Raw genomic sequence first — 22,783 nt, 5'->3', positions numbered from 1 at the left:
TGAGGTGGTGTAGCACAGAGGGGAAGTAACTTGCCTAGGAAGCAAGAGGTTGCTTGTTTGGATCCCCGCTAGTATTTTCCTCAGACTATGGGAAACACCTATATCGGCCTGCAGCAATATAGGAAGATGCTGAAAGGCATCATCTGATACTGCACGGGAGATGGCAATGGTGAACCCCTCCTGTATTCTACCAAAGAAAACCACAGGGCTCAGTGGGTTCCAGGAGTCGACACTAACTCTACAGCACAACTTTACCTTTGCAAATTAGATAGATAGATAGATAGATAGATAGATAGATAGATAGATAGATAGATAGATAGATAGATAGATAGAGGGCCTATCTATCCTTTTGGCTTGAAGGGCCTGCATAGAGTGGGGAGGGGGCTGGTCTAGATGGCCTAAAGGCTCTATCTTTTTAAGAGTGCTGGGACCCAGAAAAAAACACTCTATTATTCATTTATTGTTAATCTATGGAATCATCTCTCTTTGCTTTCCTTGTCTCTTGATCTGGATTGTAAATGCTGTCGCCCTAGAAACCTATAGTTGACTGGTTTTTATTATTATTCCTAGATGAAAGCCTGTCAAGAAAAATGGGAAGAATGACAAGGAACAGTCCTTGGTTTTGTATGTCACTTTTCTCCTCTTCTTATGTTAGACTCCTTTCTCTCCCTCCCATCTTTCCTTTTCCTTGTGTCTGGATAAGTCCTCTCCTCTTCCTCCTTCTCTGCACTTTGTTTTATGGCACTCTACCTCTCCATTCTTTATTTTCTTCTAGCTCATCTTACCCAGCAATTCTTCATTCCCTGCTTTCCCTTTACTTTTGACAGATTTGGCTGTCATTCCCCCCCCCCCCCACTTCACAAGCAGCTTATTTTTTAACATGGTCTGGAGCATTAGTGATGCAGTTTCTTAGACAGCCAGCAGGTGTCAATGGCATATATGAGCATTGTGAAAAGGCATGGAGGCAGGGATCTGAAACTCAGAATACTGTAATAGAATTTTGGTGGCTGCTTGTGTTTCCAGAAGCCTGGCCCTCATTGAAAATAATAGTCTCTTTACTCTGTGGGATGCATCAGTCAGTGTGCTTAGGATAACAGATTTAGTCTGGTGAAAGAGTGGATAGTAACCTGCCACAAGGCATTACGTTAAAGGTGAGTTCACATATTCATCATTCAATAACTGAAAGTCAAGTGATGAGTGACTTGTATGAAACAGCCCCTCTGGATCAAGTAAAAAGTTTTTGTATCACTTTGCTCACCTCAGAAACAATACTTTTCAACTAAGGTAGTTCCAGCATTCAGCTGTGAGTCATGAAATGATGTTTTATTGAGTGATGTGTGAGGTACGTGCATGAATGAATCAACCTTCAATGTGATAGCATTTTGAAAACAATTTGAAGCCAGCACTTTGGAAAACAATTGCCCAATGGGAAGCAATATCAAATGTGAATAACAGGTCAACTACCAAAGTACTTAGTTGCTAAAAAATATAGGCATAACTTAGTGCAAATCAAACAAGTAAACTGAAGATTATACAAGCTTTTATTCAGTGAACTGTGCTTGCAAGTGCAAAGCCAAGTTTTATGGGGCTTTGGGAAAGGAACTCTGGGATTATCACCAGTGTTCCCTCTAAAGTGCACACACATGCATGCACTCACAAGTTTATGTCCATTCAGTTCATTTTAGATCCCTCTCAGGTTGAATCAGGAAGGTCCCACTCTGAATGCATGTGTGCACACACTGCCTTGATGCTTCCACCCAGAACAAAACTCATTTGGCACAGAGATGAAAAAGTGTTCTCACTTTTGCCAAGAGCGCTCTCTCTCTCTCTCTCTCTCTCTCTCACACACACACACACACACACACACACACACACACACACACACACACACACACAGAGTCTTGCATGTTCATGAGGAGAGGTGCAATGGAAGGTTGCACTCTCACACCCCAAAAGCTGCTATAAGAGTGCCCATCCATCTCTGTCATTCTCCTACAAACTTTCCCCATCCCAATTCAGGCTTCCTATTGACCCAGATACAACCAGTAACATAATCATTGGCATTATTTCCTAAGTCCCTGTTCAACCACAGCACATCCTCTTTCCAGAGGCCATTGCTGGTATCTGTCTGTGTTTCTTTTTAGACTAGGAGACCTTTTGGGACAGAGAAGAACCACATTCTCATTCCTTTTTCTATGTAGACTGCTCTGAAAATTGAAAAGTTGTATATAAACATTCTAAATGAGAATAATAATAATAATGAGAAAGGTAGCATTTGATATAGCAATCTAAAATTTATAATAAATGAAGACAATAATTAAAAGTGTGACTATCAAAGCATAATTACATTTGCAGAGTGACTATAATTCAAATATATCCAGTTGGATAATAACATAAACATAACTCTGGATTTAAATAAGATGCATGTTTTACAATAAAGATGTAGGGTTGCAATTTTTCAGTGAAAAATTTTCCCATTTTTCTGTGGGGGGAAATTCATTTTTTAAATTTCTATTTGGCTACTTGAAAAATGTTTGTGATACAGTGAAGGGAAATTAATATGGTGGAGGGTTTGTTTGTTTTTTTAAAACTGTATAAATAGATTAAATAACATGCCAAATCAGATCACAATCTATTTAGGACAGCATGAAAATTTGTATAGTGCATTTTTTGAGGGGAAAATTTATGTACCTTTTATGCAAATGAGAGAGGAATTTGCATGGGGATCCCTCCTCCTGCCCCCAGAAAACCCACATCTCTAGTTTATGAGCATACATCCAGACACAGACAAACATGTGCTTTCCGGCACATAGTCTGTCACTACTATACAGAAGGTAGTGACAATAACCTAGAGCTATAGGAAGGTGCTGAAAGGCATCATCTCATACTGTGTGGGAGATGGCAATGGTAAACCCTTCCTGTTTCTACTAAAGAAAACCACATGGCTCTGTGGTCACCAGGAGTAGACACCGACTCGACAGCACAACTTTACCTTTACCTTATGGGTTGCTATACTGTATAACCTTACATTGCTTTGTATATTTTTTATTATGTAAACATGGTCTCTTTGTATATTAAGAGCACGGATTTTCACCCACCAGCGAGATGCTCAAAGGAAAACAAATTACTACACTGAAACAGAAGAGAGAAGTCTAAGCCATCCTAATATAATCAGACTCTGTTAAGCTAGTACAGAATATTCTTAATACAATGGATTGGTACATTTCTGATACCAATATCATGGAGGCTTTAGGCACCACATTTAATGCTCCCCACGAGAAGTAAACTGTCTCCTAAATAGGGCTTGCTTAGAAATTAGATGAGAAATTACAGAACTTCTCAGAAGTATCTATGTAATTTCAGGATTCAGCATGAGAAGACATTGCTCAGTGGTAAGACATATGTTGTGTCCATAAAAACTCCTAAATCTGAAATCCGGGCATGTCCAGTAAAGGTTCATGGAGCAGGGCTGAGTGATTCATGTCCCAGATCCTAGAAAGATGGGTGCCTCACAATCTACAGTCTGTCACAGTGGATAGTCCTGGTCATCATGAATCATTTGCCCCCGTAGAAAATGGCTCCTTCTATGTTTACACTTTCTTTTACTATTCCAGTTGTCACATCTCATAGACGGCACATCTCATGTGCTTTGTGTTCTAGCTTTTAAGCCTTGTAGGTGGTAATAATTACAATGCACTGTAGATGGCACTGTTGCTCAACAGGAGATAACCAAAGGGTTAGTCAAGGATTGGGGACCTGGAGATTTCTCAAGAGGCTTGCTTTGGAGGAGTTCACAGGCAGTCAGTTCATGGTAGAGGGTATCTAAGACTTCAAAAATATGTGGTTTTCCTTTAAGATGAAGGGGGGGAAATGGAAACAGTACATTAGCAAGTTAACAAAACCAAGAGTATAGTTTCAACAATAAAATGCCCTTTCTTTAAAATGCAGACACAATGGTCAAAAATGGGTGTAGAATCTGAGTTAAGAAATGAGAATACATTCTTGCTCACTTCAGTGTGACGTGGAGCACCCTCCAGTGATTCTGCTGCTCCTTGTGCTTCAAACACACTGGCCATTAAATCTTCACCCTTGAGCAAACAAAGGATGTTTTGAAACAGATCTGTCTCTGTGTACTGGCAGTGTGCTGAAAGGTTAAACCCCTGAAACGGTAGTCGCAGGTTGGAAAAACCTCCTGACATAAAAATAATCTCATGCTTCAAATCAAAGCTGGGCTCATACAACTGTGATAATCTTATCCATTGTAGCCATTGCTGCTGTGCAAACTGATAATGTTTGATGATGAAGATTTTGTGGTGTTATTTGTGCAGTAGTGAGTACAGAAACAGAAAATACAAAGCACAAAAACTAGGCAGTAGGGACACAAAGGAGACAGACTGGAATCAAACGCTTGCCGGCTCACTTTCTATACATTTTTTAACCTCAAGTATTTCTATTAAAATCCTGGAAAAAGCAAAGTGTTTCATTTGCATGGAGGTGGAACTGTATTTCATACTTGATACGGGATGAAACCTGCAGCCTCATGTCAAGTTCTTCCCCACTCAACCATGTAGTGTTTAGGCAGTGTTTAGCCCTGTGTTGCGACACCTTCCTCCCTCTCAGGAGACAATGATGAGGAGTGGTGAATGGGAATGGGGAAACGGTATAAATACAAGTGCTTAAATATTCCTATGGCAGGGTGGGGAGAGTGGGGAGAATTTGAGGCTGCTGTTATTAGTGGCAGCATTTCTGTGAGCATAATATAGAGTTCTACCCTGACACATCCTGGATTACTGACAGCCAGTTCACACGAACTCTTTTGGAGCTTTTTTCTGTCCAGGGTGAAGTGATGTGATTGTGTGTGTGTGTGTGTGTGTGTGTGTGTGTGTAAATACAGGATATGCAAATACAGAATACAAGATATAAATATAAATGTACATACTAAAAGCTATGTAGAATCTATTAAAAGCAGTTTTTCATATAATAATCTATCTAGGTCCTTCTCTGATATTAGTACTTAAAATTTATGCTTATACGGCAACTATCATAAGAAAAGGAAAATGTTGTACAGCACTGTTGGAAACGTTATAAGAAGCCAACTCATTATTTAATATTTTGGCAATGTTATTCCATGCAACTGGAGTCTGCTACTTATATCATTAAGTAATGGAAATCCATAAATAATGTTTCTGCTCATCTACCACATTTGTTCGATAAGGACATTTCCTTTCAGAATAAAGCAACCACATCAGTTTCCCATCTCTAAAAGCCATTCTCATTTGTTTAATATAATCTATTTTAACTTGCAATCACACATTATTCAAATAAAGCTATATCTACCCCAGTGAAAAAGGTTCACATAGTTTAAATATGGGTAGCACCAAGATGATGTCACCATAAGTGAATAATTGTTGTATACAGATTCCAGTAAGCTTTTGATTCATTTCTCATTTAATCTACTGAGGTGGATTACCAATTCCAATTACCAATCCCAAAAAGGGTGGTATACATGCAGAAGCAAGGGAAAAGAAACAACCCCAAGTATTCTGGTCATAGCAAATTGGAACAAGGCTGAAAATAACCATAGTGAGTCTTCCAAGTGCTGACACGTCCAATTGTGATTGCTTTAGTAGGACACAAATAAGTATAATAAAGGAGCATGAGCCATTAATTCCCCGGATCTTTCAAACAAATGATGGAGGCCTGTCCCAGCAGACTTTATTGCCGAGAGAAGCCGCACCGCTACAAAATGCTTACACATGTGCATCATCCTTTAGTATGACTGAATAGGGCTACTTGCACAAGAATGCTACTTTCCCCTAGTTACAATGTTAAAAATTATAATTAATGGCTGACATCCAAACTAGTGTTGTGCTAGCACAACGACAGAAACTGCATCCACTTGAGAAGTGTGTGGAGCTCCAAGGAGCTGTGATGCTCTATAATGTTGCACAACTACTAATGGATCTCAGAGACCCATCCTAGGTTCAGCAATGCATTGTGCAATTTCCTGTTGATATGTTATGCAACTTGGTGGTCCTGGGAAACCTGTCAATATCTTCCATTAGCACTATCCCTAGTCTGGAACAGACATTCCTTTCTTTGCACTGCATCCTTGCCGTAGCACAGCTGCACCATGCTAGTGCAACACTAGTCTGGATGTAGGCCACCGTTCCTCATAAATATGGCATTTTTGACTGTGTGAAGTACTTCACAGACCTGTCGCTCATGCATAGGTATAGAGAATTAATGGCTCATGCTCTTTGTCATACTTACTTGTGTCCTATTGAAGCAGGCATAATTTGGGCCTTCAGTGTGACTATTCAGATGCCCAGCATCTGCACAGGTCCTCTTAGAAGGGAAGAGGTTCTGCTGAAAGTCCAATTCTGCTATGAGTGGGAGGTCCAACATGTTCTTGCCTTGCCAACAATTTCATTTTTCAGAAGAAAGAACATGGGAGTCAACTGTCCTGGATTTAATCTTTACCAACAGGGAAGAATTGGTTAATGAAGTGAAAGTTGGCAGGGGGGAATACTAGGGAAAGTGACTATCATATTGGAATTCAGGATATCGGGGATATCCTGGATTTTTGGGAATATGATTCTAATGAGCTCAAAGAAAAAATAGGCAGGATCTCATGGGTAAAAATATCTGAAAAGATTCTGAATTGAAATTCTGAAAAATAAGATACTGAAGGCACAATTACAAGCAATTTCCATGAGAAGCAAACCTGAGAGACATCTAGGGTCTGGTTCACACAATTGTTCAAATTAAATGTGGGTTACAGACATTAGTGTGATTGTGTAAACCCACACCATGGTGATTTAAACCCACACCATGGCTCAAGAGAAGTCTGAGATTTCTGCCTTGGCATAGGTTCAAACAATTATGCTAATGTTGGCAACCCACATTTAACCTAGATTCGAACAACTGTATGAACTACTACTACTACTATGAATATTTATATACCACTTTTCAACAGAAGTTCTCAAAGCAGTTTACATAGAACAATAATAAATAATAAATCACTAAAAATGGCCCCTTGTCCCCAATGGGGTCACAATCTAAAAAGAAACAAGGTAGACACCAGCAACAACCACTGAAGGGATGCTGTGCTGGGGCTGGATAGGACCAGTTGCTCTCCACCTGCTCAGTATAAAAGAATCACCACTTTAAAAGGTGCCTCTTTGCTCTGTTGCCGGGGATTAAGTACACCTAAATAAAACAGTATGGATGCACAGAGAGAAGCAAGAACAGGCATGTATAGGAAATGGAAGAAGGACATACAAAAGAGTAGCCCAAACCTGTAGGAAAAGTGTCAGGAAAGCGAAGGCCTATGAGCTGAGGCCTATGAGGGATACCAAACAACAAAAAGGATTACTTTTGGATACATTGAAAACAAGAGGAAGGTGAAGGAAACAGTAGGTCTGCTCTTTGAAGAAGATGGTAAAATCCCCTGCTGAACAAAGAGGAACCTTATAAAGTGGTGCCTTTTTTATATTTAGCAAGGGGAGAGCATCTGCTCCAATCCAAGCTCAGCACAGCAAACTCTAGTGGTTGTTGCTCTATCCACCTTTATATCTCCTTTTAGACTGTGAGTCCTTTGGGGACAGGGAACCATTTTATTCATTATATATTATTTTACACACACACACTTTTTAACAACCTGCAAACAGAACTCCATACATGTATTTTCTGAATCCAAGGATTATTCATTCTCTCTCTCTCTCTCTCTCTCTCTCTCTCTCTCTCTCTCTCTCTCTCTCTCTATATATATATATAATTATACTATATTAATAGTATAAATTTACAGAAATATCATGGGCAAGATGTTTTGGCTTCCACTTTCTTTAAGTGCTCTGATGTTACGTGAAAGTTGCTGTAGTGACTATTAAGGGATGTCTGTGATGGAGGGTTCAGCAATCTAGGATTGGCTGCTGCTGAGTTGTCTGCTGCTGTCTTCAAGGCTAAGGCCTCCTGGCATTAATGTCTTGAGCACATGGATCCAAAAGTTCTCTCTCACTTCCAATTTCACTGCATCTGATGGCATCTCCTTTGCAGTGATTGACAAGTCAGATAATGTGGGGTCACCAGTGTTAAAATGTTTGGCTACTGTTTGGTCTAATTTTTTTGTTATAATTGAAGAGTTGTGATTATGGAAGGGTGTACATAGATCATTTTTTGTGTTATGTACTGCTCTTCCATTTATAGTACTCTTGAAAGTACATGTGTCTCAGAGATACATATAAGTGACACACATACTTTCAACAGTACTAGGAATGGAAAAAACACATTTTGAATGGTGTGATCCTGGATTCCTGACTGCTGGCTTAATTACAGCTCTCACTAGCAATCTATGCAGATTTGGTGGCTGACAAAATGCTACAATAGGTGGTTTGCTGATTGCTTTGGAAAGATGTTCAGAGTTGATTAAAATTGGGTAGATCTCTCTTATTGCTTGGTGACAATCAGGAGCTGCAGGATGGAAATCAACCACAAATGGGATGTGCTGAACTTCACCGGTGGTTATGTTGTGGAGAAGTGTCCCTCTGGTTATGATGGATACTCAGTGGATGTTCAAGTTGATGATATATGCAGGATAACCTTCTTGCACAAACTGTCTTTAAGTTCTTTGGTTCTTTGTAATTATCTTCATTGACACAGATACGTTTGATTCTAAGAGCCAAGCTATAGATTGTTTCTGCTTTGGATGACAAGATTTCCAATTAAAATAGTTATCGCCAACTGAAGGTTTGTTGTACAGATCAATTATTATTTTGCTGTTGTCATCACGGACATTTTGTAACTGCTGCTGCAGGTACTTCATCTTTCATATAATAACATAAGAGCAACTGAAGAAGTTGGAAGCTGAAACATCTTGCACACTATATTTCTGTTTGTTAATCAACAATAAATTCACACACACACACACACACACACACTGCTTCAAGCACTTTTTTTGACAAGCAGCATATAAGTATTTGTTGCAGTAGTATTATGAAAGGGGGAAAAGATTTTCTGTGGCTTTGAATCTGCTCTGTTGAAGACTGAGTATAAACTTCTATTGTTATTATGATACTTCTGTCCTAATATTGTTTGCTTTAACAGTGCTATAAGCCACTTGTGGTTATGGACTGCAACCCACCCCCACCAACCAAAAAGTGAGGGGAATCACACACACACACACACACACACACACACACAATTTTGCAACTTGAATTGCAACCTCATTGGTAATTTGGCAGGATTTATTTCTGTGCTCTGAAGCACATGGCATGCAGTAATATCACAGGTCCAGCTTTTCCACTCCATCCCATCCCAGATGGAGCTTCTCCACCACTGTACCCCAAATCACATTTTCCACAAGGGATAAATGCCCATCTCTTAGGCACACAGACTGTAATACAGAGATCCGCCCCCCACCCCGCCATGATCCCATCCCTTTCACAGCATTGATCATCAGTCACCTCCTTCTCCACACTTCAGCTTGGCATCTGCCCTCCCCCTCTTCCTCTCATGTCTTAATGTCTTCCTTCCTTGGCATTCATCCTTCACTTCTCCCTCTCCCCTCTCATGTTTTAGTGTAGCTTCTCCCTCTCTCTGTGGGGCATCCAGCAAAGGCAGGGGCTGTCCAGTCACCTCATACAGTCAATGGCAATGATTGCCATCCCCCCATACACAAGCTCTGATTACACGCAGGCACAGTAGAGAAGGCAATACAGGCTCACTCAAGAGGAGGAAATAGTGGCTGCCAGCTGCACCAGGAAGGAGGGAAGGAACTCCAAGCAAGGCAGAAGTGGTTTATGACAGGGATTCTCAATGCTGGGTCTCCAGATGTTATTGGACTTCAACTTCCATAATCCCCTGCCCCAGTGGCCTTTGGTTGGGGATTATGGGAGGTGAAGTCCAATAACATCTGGGGAACCAACACTGAGAATCCCTGATTTATAATATATGGTGTACTGAACAAGACAATGGGGGCTTGTGTACCCTGTGACTCCCCTTAGCAATGCCTCTGGCCAGGAATGTGATGCATTAAAAGCTAATGCAATCTTGAGTTGCATTAACAGAAGCACAGTGACCAAATGATGAGAAGTAATCGTCTAACTTTGTTCTGCACTGTCAGACCTCACTTGGAATATTGTGTCCCATTCTGGGCACCTTGTTTTAAGTAGGATAATGATCATCTGGAACAGGTTCAGAGGAGAAGAATAAAGATGCTGAGGGATCTGGAAAGCAAATCTCATTAGGAACGCTTGAGGGAGTTGGGTATGTTTAGCTGGAGAAGAGGTGATCTGTGATAGCCTTTTTCAAATATTTGAAGGATTGTCACACAGAAGAAGGAGCAGACTTGTTCTTGGTTGCATCCAAGAGCAGGACTAGAGAGCCCATGCCAAAATTGCAAGGAAGAAGACCAAGAATAGACATTAGAAGGAATTGCCTAACTCTGAGAGGTATTTGACAGTGAAACAGTCTGCCTCATGCATTGGCGGCCTCTTCTTAACTTAAGATTTTCAGATAGATGGTGAACAGCCATCGGTTGGGGATTGGGGATGCAGGAGCTGTTTCCTGTGCTCAGCAGGGGGCTGGACTAGATTCTCATCACCAGAAGATCCCCAAGGTCCCTTCCAATTTTATGATTCCAAGAGATAATGGGAACGAAAAACAATCTGCATGCTTTAGTGCCCTTAAATTGATTACAATTGATCTTCCTGACCGAATCATCAGTTGAAATATCATAGGTTTTCATCTCTTCTTTAACTCACCTTTGCCTATAACAAGCCCTGCGCTCCTAAGCAATTGGTCAAGTATATGCCCATTTCCCTAAAGGAAGCAGATATAAAACCTTTGCAATTAGGAACAAAGTAATCAAATTCAAGGCTTTTGGTCATGGAGCCAGTGGGCTTCTTATGACAACAGGTTCTGCACAGTGGGCTATTGCCTGGGGAATGGATTCAGCAAAATGGTTTTGTAAGAACACAGCATACTGTAAAATTAGAGAGGGTCTGACCCACTTCCTTGACTAAAGAATGCTAGAATGCTACTTTCCTCTGCATTGAATCTTTACACTGAGGAAAGAGAAGAAGCTTTAGACTATGAATTAGGGAGTAGGAAAATTAAACTAGAAGGTGTGGTCTGCTTTCTCATGTACCTGCACAAACTGACCGGAAAACAGCATGTGTGTATGTGTGTGCGCGCATTCATGGAAAGAGAGTGACAGAGGCAGAATTGTCTTCTTGTGACATCAGTCAGGCAGAGTTCAGGTTAAGGTTAAACCTTTCCTGTGTTCATGTTATTTTCCTGTGTTCGTGTTATTTCAAAGATTGGAAAATAATATGCTTAATCCATAACCATATACTCCCTTCTAATCCATAACCATATAATTCTCTGATAATCCATAGGTACAATTGTTTCCCCTCATTTATTTATCACCAATGTTTGTCTGAATTACAAACACATTTTCCCTTTCTTTATGCACTACCATTAGACGTTTTGGCACTCCACACTAAAAATCGCTGGGGTGTCCTCCCTACTAGCAACAGTGCCTGCTTTGCCCTCTTATGACCATGCCAGCAAGCTACTCCCCAGGTATCATTGTCTTCTCTTTCCCATCTGCCAGAGAACAGTCATCTGGTTCCTTATGAATTGCTGTGCTTTGACTTACACTTGGGCTCAGTGAAATACTTGCTTGTCTTTATCTGCAGCTACTAAGCTGACATGCCTGCAGCTTGGACCTATCCATGTATCCCAAGAGCATGAAGCTCTTTCTATTATCCCCTGCCATTTCTCAGCAGCAGAAACATGTACCAAGTCATTGCTGGGAGTCCCTTCCAGCTTTCTGCAGTAGGAAAAAATGTTTTCTGCTAGAAAGTGCTGTTCTAGGCAGCCTCCAAAGGATATGTGGTAAGGCTCTCTGTGCATGGTTCTCCTTGTACCATGCATGGTTTTGCTTTCTTACCATGTTGAGGGTCACAGCAGGATTCCAAAGTGCTGAGTAAGATTTTCCCCAAGGCTCGCTTAGATATGTTCTTTAAAACACAAAATAATAGTAGGGAACAATGGTTTATATGCACTCATCAACAATGGTTTATACGCACACATCAAAACAGAAGCAATTATCAACACAACTGCTTTCTAAACTAAACTAAAAATCCACAATACTTTTTCAGGTGGGGCGGGGAGGCATTTCATCCTGTTATCGTGGGTCAAACAATCTATATCAATGAGTTTTATTTTTGGCATCTTTTTCAAAAAAGCATTTTTAGACCTGTCCAACAGATAAATATCAAGCTCCAGCTTCAGCATCTGTGTAACTATGTACACCTCTGGATTCAAGTATACACAATGCAAGTAAGGGACGGGCATGCAAAAGGCATTCAATAGGATGGCTGAATAACTGCATAACAATGGATAGTGTAAGCAGATGCACAGGTAGTTGGCAAACCGTGTACACAATGGAAGACCAGGATCCAGTTCACAAATGGCCCCAGCATATAGGCTTTGTACATGGTAAAGTATGCCCTTCCCACCACATAAAAAACCTGTAGTGTGAACCAAGGCTCTTGTACCCCATTGGGTACAGGCTGGCTCTCAGGACCCTGAATGTCAGGTGGCAGGGAGCGCACTCCCAATTCCTAGTTGTTTACACAGTGAAATTGACCCGGAAGTGATGGTGTACTAGGGTTCAGTTGTGGTTGCTTGGTGTGGGCAATCAACTTCAGTGACTTAGATATGCAGTATGGTGGTCAATATCGGTTGCCACACTGAGCAACCATGAATGAACCCTTGCACACAATCATTTTCACTGTGTCATTTTCACTGTGCAGACCACCAGGAATTGGGAGCATGTAACCCCCTTCTCCATCTGCTGCCAGGCATTTGGCAGCATACCTACAATTGCTGGATCAGGAGAACTGGCCCTACGCAACTGAGCAATATGTGAACCAGATGACAATCATGGTAGGCCAAGTTCCTATTTTTGCATACAATTCTAAAAGTAGAAAGATACTTTTAAGCATCAGTCTTTGAATGCTGTGTATTATGCCAATCAGTTTAAGAGAAGCATCATCAGCCATCATTTGTGAAGTCTGTATCAACGGCTGACACTTTACAGCCCAAATCTTCATTTGACTTGTGATCAAATTGTGCAATCTGGACAGGAAAAAAGATAGTAGACAAACAAAGGAGAAATGTATAAAGCATGGAGAGTAATACAGGTATTCAGAAGCAAGAAAGCAGACTGGTCAACATGGGGACAAGGAGTTGTGTAGAATGCAGAAGTCCAATAAAAGGCAGCTTTGATTCCTTGCCTAGTGAATCCTCAGCCCCTCTTACATTCAATTATTCCTCTGCATCAGTGAAGGCTAGAGATGTCTATCTTATGGGTTATGATGGTGCCACTCAGTTCCATGTCAGAGAACAGGCACTTACTAAGAAGCTTGGATGCTTAGACCCTGGATATATGAAGCATTTTTCTTTCCAGGTCGCTATAAGTCACCCTAGTCATTAACAGTTTTTATCACCATCTTGAGCTGTGATATATGACACCACGCAGAACTCATAGTACTGTTCTCACTATGGTGTGGCACCCTGCTTGATGGATCGTCTGCTAAGCTGGAAAGATTTTCGACACCACTGCTGGTCAATGAGGGACATGTCAGAATCCCAACACATAACACAGCGATGCCTTCTGCCAGTCATAATCAGTCATGGCACTTCAATAGCCTATCCTTCATAGGATTGTTATTGATCCAAACAGCAAGTGTTGTCACACTGAAGATATGAAAGCCCTGCCAAGTGGGGAAGTCAGTTGATGTAATAGGAGAAGGCTACATTTATTCCTGAGAGCCAACAGCAGTACTCTGGCATATTTTAGATATGATAAACTAATAATCAAGTCTAGGGCAAAATGAAAGGTTATGTTAAGCCCATCATTAGAGTTGATGGACTTAACTTTTCTTTTTAAAATAGCAGCCACATTGGGCTCCCTGTGAACCTCTCATGGCTACTACTTGCCAAGAAAAAAACAACAAACTCCAGTGGATGCCAATTGGAACTTTCTCTGTATGCTACATTTAATTGGTTCTTTAGATCTGATGTCTTTTGTCTCAGTCACCATTAATCCAGTCACTTTCTAAAAAGCAATGGAAATAACTTTTCAAAATTATCTGTCCACTACATCTTGGTTTATGCAAAATTCTAGTGTGATTCATTGTATCTTTGATAAACTAGGAGTATATAAAATTAAAGTAATCTGATTACGATGAACAAATAATAAACAAATTAAAAGAGTTAACTCCCATGGCATGGGTCAAAATCCAGCCTGAATCATTATATCCTGTCCTCTAGAAATCTGCTTAACTTTTGATATTTTTTTTAACCAATAATATGTTTACTATGGAGTGTTCATAGTGTTTAGTCCCCTAAACAGGCTAGATAGGATAGATGAATAAGGGAACAGCTATAAAGAAAGATTTCTATTTGATTTTAGAGTGGTTTCTGGTGCTTTTCCTAAATTATTTGGCTACGGCCTTATCCAGAGAAAATTATGTGCACCTGTCCCATTAGTCAGCTGTAGCTTACTTGAATTCCATTGATTTCAGTATGCCTACTTTCTCTGAACTGGGGATCATATTTTTTTTAAGGACTATATAGCCCAGATGCCTATGTAACATAACTCCCCCATCCAACATCTCATGCATGTCAGTATTAGAATGTGAATCAATTTACTGTGTGTTGCATCTCCACACATGCTGCTCTAGCTTTTGCCAAAACCACATCTGGGTAAACCTGTCCTCATAAATCAGCTTCTCTTATGCCTAGCTCAGTGTGCTCACATTTTGTGTATGTCATTATTCTGGGATAAGGAAGTACTGTACTGCAGAAATGTAGGAAAACAAGCGCATTTGTTTGGTGGTTTTTTTAAAACCTAGTTTATACTATTGTCTTTTACTTTACATTGTATCTGTTTTGTTAATGTTGTGAACTGCCGCAAGCAGTAGTGTACTGGAGGGGTGGGATATTAATAATAATAATAATAATAATAATAATAATAATAATAATAATAATAATAATCCCAATCCTGCCTAGGGTTGCCAACTTTTCAGCTGGCCACTGTAGCTGTGCCTTCCGTGCCTGGAACATCCTGCAGCATAAAGGCTTCAAGTACCAGCCCATTATAGTAGTAGCATTAGCAATCTTCAAAAATACCCACAACATCTTTTTGGTGCATTTCATGACCTACCTGCAAATCATCCCAAGTAGGCAAGGAGATTGAAACAGGGAAGAAGGTTTTTTTGTTACCAAAGATTCCGCTAAAGAACTATAAGCAGGATGACCTTCCTAGAATTACAGGATGAAATTAAGCTAGGGGCATGTCTTGTGACTTTAGGCTTCTTCTTTGTCAATCTCAACAAAAATTAAGAAACACTCAAGCTAAACAAAAAGGAAGGTCCAGGTCTACATTTCAGAGATCTGGCAAACTGCCCTCCAACCTGGGTGAGCCTCAAGAGAGTTCCTCCTCCTCCTCCTCCTCCTCCTCCTCCTCCTCCTCTTCCACCACCACCACATGAAGGGTATGGGCACAGGGATCAGCACTGGGGTCTTTGGAGAGTTATGGACACTTGTCAGCTGCCCAACAATGCCCTGATGCTGACCTTGCAAGGACTTTGGAATCTGAGAAGTATGTAAGGAGGGTATGGAGCTTGGAAATAGGCTAGAGAGGCTATAAAGATACAATGACCTGAGCTAATCAGACTTGAAGTGGGCACCTCCAAAAATACATTCCTTTCCTGGCTCTCAGATCTGGAGGTGATACTCTGCGCAGTGTACCTTCTTTGTAGAGAAATTTTATCTATGCTTGCATAAGACAAGGTGGACTTTTTACATTGGTGCCATCACACTATGAAATCACTTCTCAACGGAGGTCCATTTCTTCTAACAGAATTTCACCTGGAAGTGAGGACCGTCTTCCAGGTATTGCAATTCCAGAGACTTGATCAATCTTAGCTGTTAAACTGATGTTTTCTACTGCTTTTAGTATCTGGTGATGTTTTATAATTTTGTAATCCTGATACAGATTGTTGTCTGTATTTTCAACTAGTTTGTTTCATAACTGTGTTAAGTTGCATCATGTTTTTGAAATAAAGGCATCTATAGATAGTGTAAAAGAAACAGACGGGGGGGGGGAGGTGGATGGATGACAATGATGCTCTGCAGGGAACTGAAATCCCACTAAAGATCCTTTCCAGTCCCAATCTAGCTTCAGAGCATCTACGGACACGCAATGCTCAAAATGGCATCCCTTGTTTAAACAGCAGCAAATCCAGTCTGGACTGGGACTGCAGCTTGTGGGGAGGGGGCATAAACCTGTGCCAATGGACAATTGTGACTTTGGAACCATTTGTGGACAATTGTTACTTTGGAACCATTTTGTTGTTGTTGTTAAGACCACAATACTGGGAGTGCAGGAGGGAGGATTTACCTCAACCCACACTACAGTCCCAGTCTAGATTTCCCCAGTGGCTACTATTTATAAAAGGAAGATGGAAACACGATGGTGCTTTTAATTTAATATGTAGTTTGTCCTGCAGGTCAAATCAAAAATTTGCTGTGGTCAGATAATAATGTAGAGAGTACTGTAGATATGCATGGGCTGGTATGTATGTTTTTGTTTTTTGCTCACTCTGTGATCTCTAGTAAAATTGGATTTCTAGTCTCTCTCTCTCTCTCTCCCCCGCCCCCATATCAAGAAAATGCTTAGAAGCAGGGGCATGGCAAGGTTGGAGTGGGCCCTGGAACAAAAAGTGAAGATGGGCCACTGCCCTACCAACCTTATTCTTTGGAGAGACAGAGAGGGAGAGCAAAGAGCTCAGCTAGCCAGCCCCTCTCCCTCAGGGGCCCAGGCACATTTGTCGCCCCCCCCCCCGACCTGTTCAATTATAGCCAACTATGGCCCTGCTTGTAAGAAGATGAAGCACCAGCTGTACAGATCAGCACACTCCATACTTTTAGAAAACTCCTACACTTTACAAAAGGAGTTAAGAAAGACATTCCGAGCAATACTATTATTTAAACTGACAATAGTGAGGATGCTGACACCAGCATTTCACTGGAATTGGTTGTTTTATCACTCTCATTTTTTGCTTTGGCAGCTCTTAGTTTTTTAAAAAATTTATTGTATTTTAATTAGCTATTTGGATAGTGATGGATTTTAATTAAGCTGCTTTGAGAGACAATTTTGGGTTGAAAAACTGGGAATAATAATAGGCAGCATTCAGACTAAGTAAATCCTAAATAAATCCCATTGATATTAATCAGGGTTAAGTTAGTCATGGCTAACTTGTCATTGATTTCAGTGGTGCTTAGTTATTAATCACTAGTCTGGATGCTGCATGCATCATCATCATCATCATCACCATCATCATATATGTACAATAATCAGAGACGCCTATTGGATAGTACTTATGAGGGCACTGAATCACCCACCCTCCACAATGGAACAGTTCTTAATGTTTTCTTGATATTTTTAGTACGCTGTGCATTTGCATTTAGCATTTTTTTTTAAAAAGGCTTTTCCTTTTGCAGCAATGCCCTGCCATTTCAAGAACTTATTTAAAAACATTATCTTTTCCGTCAACAATGTGCTTTCCTCAACCCAGTACAAAACTGCAACAGACTAGACAAAGTTGCTTACTAGCTAATCTAGCCAATTAGCCTTGTTTAGGTTTTCAAAGTGCATACAATGAATAGGTGTGGGAGTGGCAGCAGGCTCCACCCCAGAGTGACACAGCGGTGTGTGCCCAGGTAACTCCCTCTAGACATCTTAATGAATGGAAATCATTTGTGGGAGGGAGCTGGCTGCCCCCCCCCCCCGCCACACAACTTCTATGTGACAGCCTGACAAGTCATTCTGTTCAGCTTACATTAGGAGAAGTAGGAGTAGGAGAAAGAACTGCAACAATGAATTAGGAGAACATGTTTCAGGCTTTCTCCCCAATGCAGCCAGGCTCAACACTCTTTCCTATTATGCTGTATCAGTTTATCAGACCTAGTGCCAAAGCAGTGCTAGTGGGAAACTGTTCCCATGGCTTTTTATTTTTTATTTTTAGGAAAACGGAAAATCTTGCCGTGCTGATTTTGAAGTCCTATAACAAAGCACTACATAATTCTTCTGCCACAGCTTCTCTTCTACACTCACCTCTCCCAGTGGCTTCTCCCTAGCTGGGTTTCCCAACTTATGAAGAAAAACAGCTGGGGAGGGGGGAGAGCAGGGTGCAGAAGCAAGCAAAGACTCTTCACTGCTTCTCTCCTCTAAGTATTCCCCAGCTTTCTAGAAGTCCTGTCGAAGCCCAGTTCCTGGAACTACATGCTCATGCTGAATGTTCCCAGACCCAGTTCTTCAGCAAATGGCTAGTTTTCACCTTGCTTGCATAGCAATTCTGCATAAACTCAAAAAACACATTCAATCAACTGCTCTGAATGTGGAAACAAATTTATGGTGGTTTTTACCTAATCTGAAACAAAACTAGCCATAACCCTATCTTTTGTAGAAAGCCTGAATATCTTCTATGGGTCGTGATTCATTTGAATGTTCTGGTTTTCCTTTCCTAATATAGTCACTGCAGCTGAGCCTTCTTGTGGCCACAAACCACAAACAAGTATGACACAGGGTATGATCTTATGAAAAGATATAGGGGTTGTCCATCCTTTTGGAGGAGTAGCATCAAACCTTGCTACTGCCTCACACTATTTTCTTGCCATACCAGGTCCCGAAGTTGCTGAAGCAGCTGTAAAACATCCAAGAGCTTTTCTTCCACCAATGACAGCCTTACTCTCTCTGTCTCCAACATCTGCAACTCCATCTTCAGCAATTCAGTCTCCTCCACCTTCTGCTGCAGTTCCCCTAGCAATGGGCCTTTCATCTGGACAATGACAGATGACATGAAAAGCACTGTAGCACAAAAATGAAAAGCCTAAACCCTCCTCTTTAATCAGAGCCAAATGTCTCAGAAGCCCATTTTGAAAATGAAGTTAATTTTGCTAAGTGGAAAATGTCAATGAAGAATACAGTCACTAGGAAGCGCATGAACATATTTGCTCTTCTACTTAATTGGCATTTCATGGACTATTTGATGTAGTCAAGATCATCTGGGGTTTTTCAGTGCTGCCACTCCAAACGTACTTTGTAGATTCACATATATAATTTCAAAGAAAGCAATACAAGAGAAGACTGCCTTCTTTGACCACCAGTTTTATTTCATAGCTTCGAAAGCACCTGGATGCCTGTTGTGGCAATAATAAAATCAAGCTGCCAGTCAGTGCTTTTCATTCTCTTTCAGCTATTCACATCTTGCAAAGATGTACACTTAGCTTTATGCCTGTAAAATATATCTGGTTGGTGGTTCATTAGGTAGATTACCAAACAGAGGAGAAAATACTGGCATATATATTAAGTCTGTGCTGAAGAATTTAAAAAGCAAGCACTATTATAAAATGGGCCAATCATAGTACAGCACTCTTGAGGATGGATCTGTTAATGTTACGTTTGAACAATATTTTTAAGTAAAATAGGAAAAAGCATACAGTATTTGCAAGATTTGAGAAAAGTCATAGTTCAGTGGTAGGACAAAAGCTTTGTATGCAGAAGATCAGAGATTCAATTCCTGGCATCTCCTGGTAGAGCTGGAAAAGACCCTTGTTGAGACTCTGGCAAGCTGCTGCCAATCAGCGTAGATTATATTGAGCTCGATGGACCAATGATCTGACTTTGTCTAAGGTAGCTTCATATGATAATGAACCACTATGTTCACCTGGTTTGTTTACGGGATCATTTCCCTTTCCTGTTATAACTGTCTCTCTCTTCATTTGGAAGATCTCCGAATGCAAATCCAATTCACAACAGAGAAAAATCACTAGGTTTTATCAATCTTAGTCTTTATCCTTGCAGGCAATAATTCATTTTCACAGTGTTTTGTGAAGATATTCATTTAGCAGAACAAAATACTAGAATTGCCTATAACAACAAAGACAACAATTTCAAATGATTTACATTAATGATTCACAGCAAATTGGGCTATTTCCCATTGCTAAAATTTCCCACAGTTAAAATTAGGCCAACACTAGCTCCCAAACTAAAAATCAATGCATTCCAGCTCTATAACACTGACACCCCAAACCAGCACTCAGACTCATCCACTAGCCAACTGTAGTGCTGATGCAAACTTATTCAGTAGTACATGTGTAATCCGACTGGCCCCAATATACACGCTCCAAGAACTTGTTTAAACAAGTATTTGGAGTGCATATAGTGAAGCCCACCCACGTGATAGAAGGATGTGCCAGGATGGTATAGGGACATTCATGGAGAAAGTTCCAAGAAGCATGCTTTCAATGTGTTCTCATCCTAATCCTCATTATCCAAATCAGCTAATCAAGGGAGGATTCTGAGGGGCAAGGATAAATTAGATTAGGAAGAAGAGGAGCTTGTGAAGTGACTGAAACAAGGAGACAGGGCAAAGGCTAAGAGGCTGAAAGGAGAAGAACATGAGGAGAACTCATCCAGCTACAGGATCAGCACCAGGATCCAGGGAGACTGAGGCCTGAGAACTGCCGATAAGTTTGAGGATCTGCTTCTTCACCCATCTGTGGATTACAACGATTTGTGGGACTCCCACTTCTGTTTTGGCTTGTGTCTATCCTTGTGAATAATCTCTCTTTTTCAGGATGAATACATCTATGTATATTATGTGTATGTCTTAATGTAAACTGATTTATACTGTAAGTATTAGTACTTTTAACAGTTTATGATTTTCTTTTAATTGGTCTCATTGCTAAATTCTCTGGAATGAGGACTTTGGGAGAAATAGGAAAAGGTTACGCATGCCCTAGGAAATCCAATGATCTAGAGTGGGTCTTGTGTGTGAAAGATGTTCCTTGTAATCTGGATTAGGGATGTGCCCAGAACAATTTGGTGCATTCAGTAGGGACCTGCCCAATCACTTTGGTGTGGCCTGCCAAATCGTTTCAGCGGGGCAAGGAGCTGGACCTTTAAGGATGAGTAAAGTGGGTCCTTACCTGCTCCTCCGCCGCTCTGCTGCTTTTCCTGCTGCGGTGCTGCACTGCTCAGAAGTCCATGTGCGGCTGCTGTGCTGACCTAGCAGCCTGTGTGCAGTGCCAGGATGCACATGGCTGCCACATATGCATGGTGGCCATATGGGTCCTGGCGCAGCACATATGGACAGACTTCTGAATGACACAGCAGGAAAAGCAGTGGGGATGGAGGAGCAGGTAAGGACCTGTTTTATTTGTCCTTAAAGGTCCCGCTCCCCACCCCGTCAAAATGCTTCATGCACATCCCTAATCTGGATTATAATTAGTAAATTCCTAATATCTATGGAATTAAGCAACTTTAAGGATCGTTGGCCATAAAAATCAGCATACTCAGACATGCATGGGGAACAGTGTAAATTAGACCCAGCAGACTGAACCTCGGGTCAGTTTGGCCCAAATGGTATGGCATCTGTATAAAAGCACCTATATAAAGGCACTTTGAACCCAGAGCACTCATTTTGATCCTCATTTGCTAGCAACTACTGGGCCATTTGGTAGAGCTGTGCTTCAGTGTGATCTAATCAAGTAATCGGCACCATCCCTTTGGAGCCTTGCAGGGCGAATAACCAAGACATGCCCATCACCACACAGTACTGCAGGCTTCTAATGTGTGTACAGGGTTCTTTATTGGAAATGAAATTGTCCTGGGAAACTGCTGGAAAGGACTGCCCTTCCCAGCATTTCCCATGCACACCTCCCACTGTGTGTCATGCATCATGCACCATTTAAGCATTTGCAAGGGCAGTACGGGACCCTGTGTCCCATAGAGGAGCCCCACTGCCTCAGAAATGCACATTACTGTGTGGAGAGCCAGTACAGTTCAGTACTGTACAGTCCTGGGTGAGCAACCACTTCCACATGGTTCCAAGGGGATGGTGCAGATTATTTGGTTTTGGCCATGCCGAAGTATAGTCCGACCATTTGGACAAGTATAATATTTTTCAGATGATTATGATAGGAAGCATATGTGAGCCAGCATTGTGTGTTGCCATTGCCAAGGTATTAGAGCCTGGGTTGGAAAAAGACCGTTTAAGTGTTCAGTTTGTGTCTGAAGGGCTGCTTCCACTTTAACAGTTCAGACTACAGCCCTGTTCCCATTCATTGCACGGGCAAAGGGAAAATCTGAGCAGCATTCTTAAATGTTATCACTCTATGCTAGTGCTTGTTGCAAACAGAAGTCCAATACATTTACGTTACTGCCCTTTGGAGCAAAATCCGGTGGGATAAATGTCATGTTTGCCAATTCTAGCTCGTTCTTTTTGGTTACCATCTTTCATCTTTATTGTTGTTCTAGCCATAGTAAGGCCCCTTGGAGTAGAATCTTTTAAAAAAAGATTTTATTTGGTAAGGAAATATTATTACTCTAATCAATATTTAGTAACTGAGCAACTCCAGCCCCTCGGAGAGCAAGAGTTATCTGACTAAAGAGTGAAGTAATCCTTGATCCAGCCAGAGTTCGAGGTCATCTTATTTGCTGACAAAGCTGTAATATATTTTAACTGGCATTTGGACAGCATCAGCTGAAGACCAAGTTAGTTCTACTAGCCCAGTGTGAATTTGACTTCTCTAACTCCCCGGACAATTTGCAGTGGGCAGAGCACATAACCCAGCTTATCCACCAAACAGTGACTTCTAAATTCCCATTTCCACACCCGTGTTCATAGCAGTGACTCAC

At 41.0% G+C, this 22,783-nt stretch overlaps 1 protein-coding gene across 5 annotated transcripts in view; it reads right to left on the bottom strand.

Annotated features, from left to right (window-relative positions):
• The window catches only part of EFCC1 (EF-hand and coiled-coil domain containing 1), a 189,255-nt gene that overhangs the window by 66,856 nt on the left and 99,616 nt on the right, over positions 1–22,783 (bottom strand). The window contains exons 6-7 of one of the 5 annotated variants that reach the window (XM_053303772.1): positions 11,957–12,026; positions 1,519–3,849 (exon numbers count right to left, since the gene is read on the bottom strand). In XM_053303772.1, coding sequence (XP_053159747.1) covers positions 3,716–3,849; positions 11,957–12,026 — 204 coding nt within the window. In that variant the 3' untranslated portion in view covers positions 1,519–3,715. Of the gene's footprint in view, positions 1–1,518; positions 3,850–4,009; positions 4,089–11,956; positions 12,027–22,783 lie in introns of those variants that run through there. The other 4 variants (XM_053303773.1, XM_053303775.1, XM_053303774.1 and 1 more) reach the window with 4 other exon arrangements.

Source organism: Hemicordylus capensis, chromosome 2 (assembly GCF_027244095.1).
Source record: "Hemicordylus capensis ecotype Gifberg chromosome 2, rHemCap1.1.pri, whole genome shotgun sequence".
NCBI classification, from domain to species: domain Eukaryota; kingdom Metazoa; phylum Chordata; class Lepidosauria; order Squamata; family Cordylidae; genus Hemicordylus; species Hemicordylus capensis.
The sequence above is the reverse complement of the archived record's forward strand: the minus strand, read 5'-3'. Positions and strand labels throughout refer to the sequence as shown.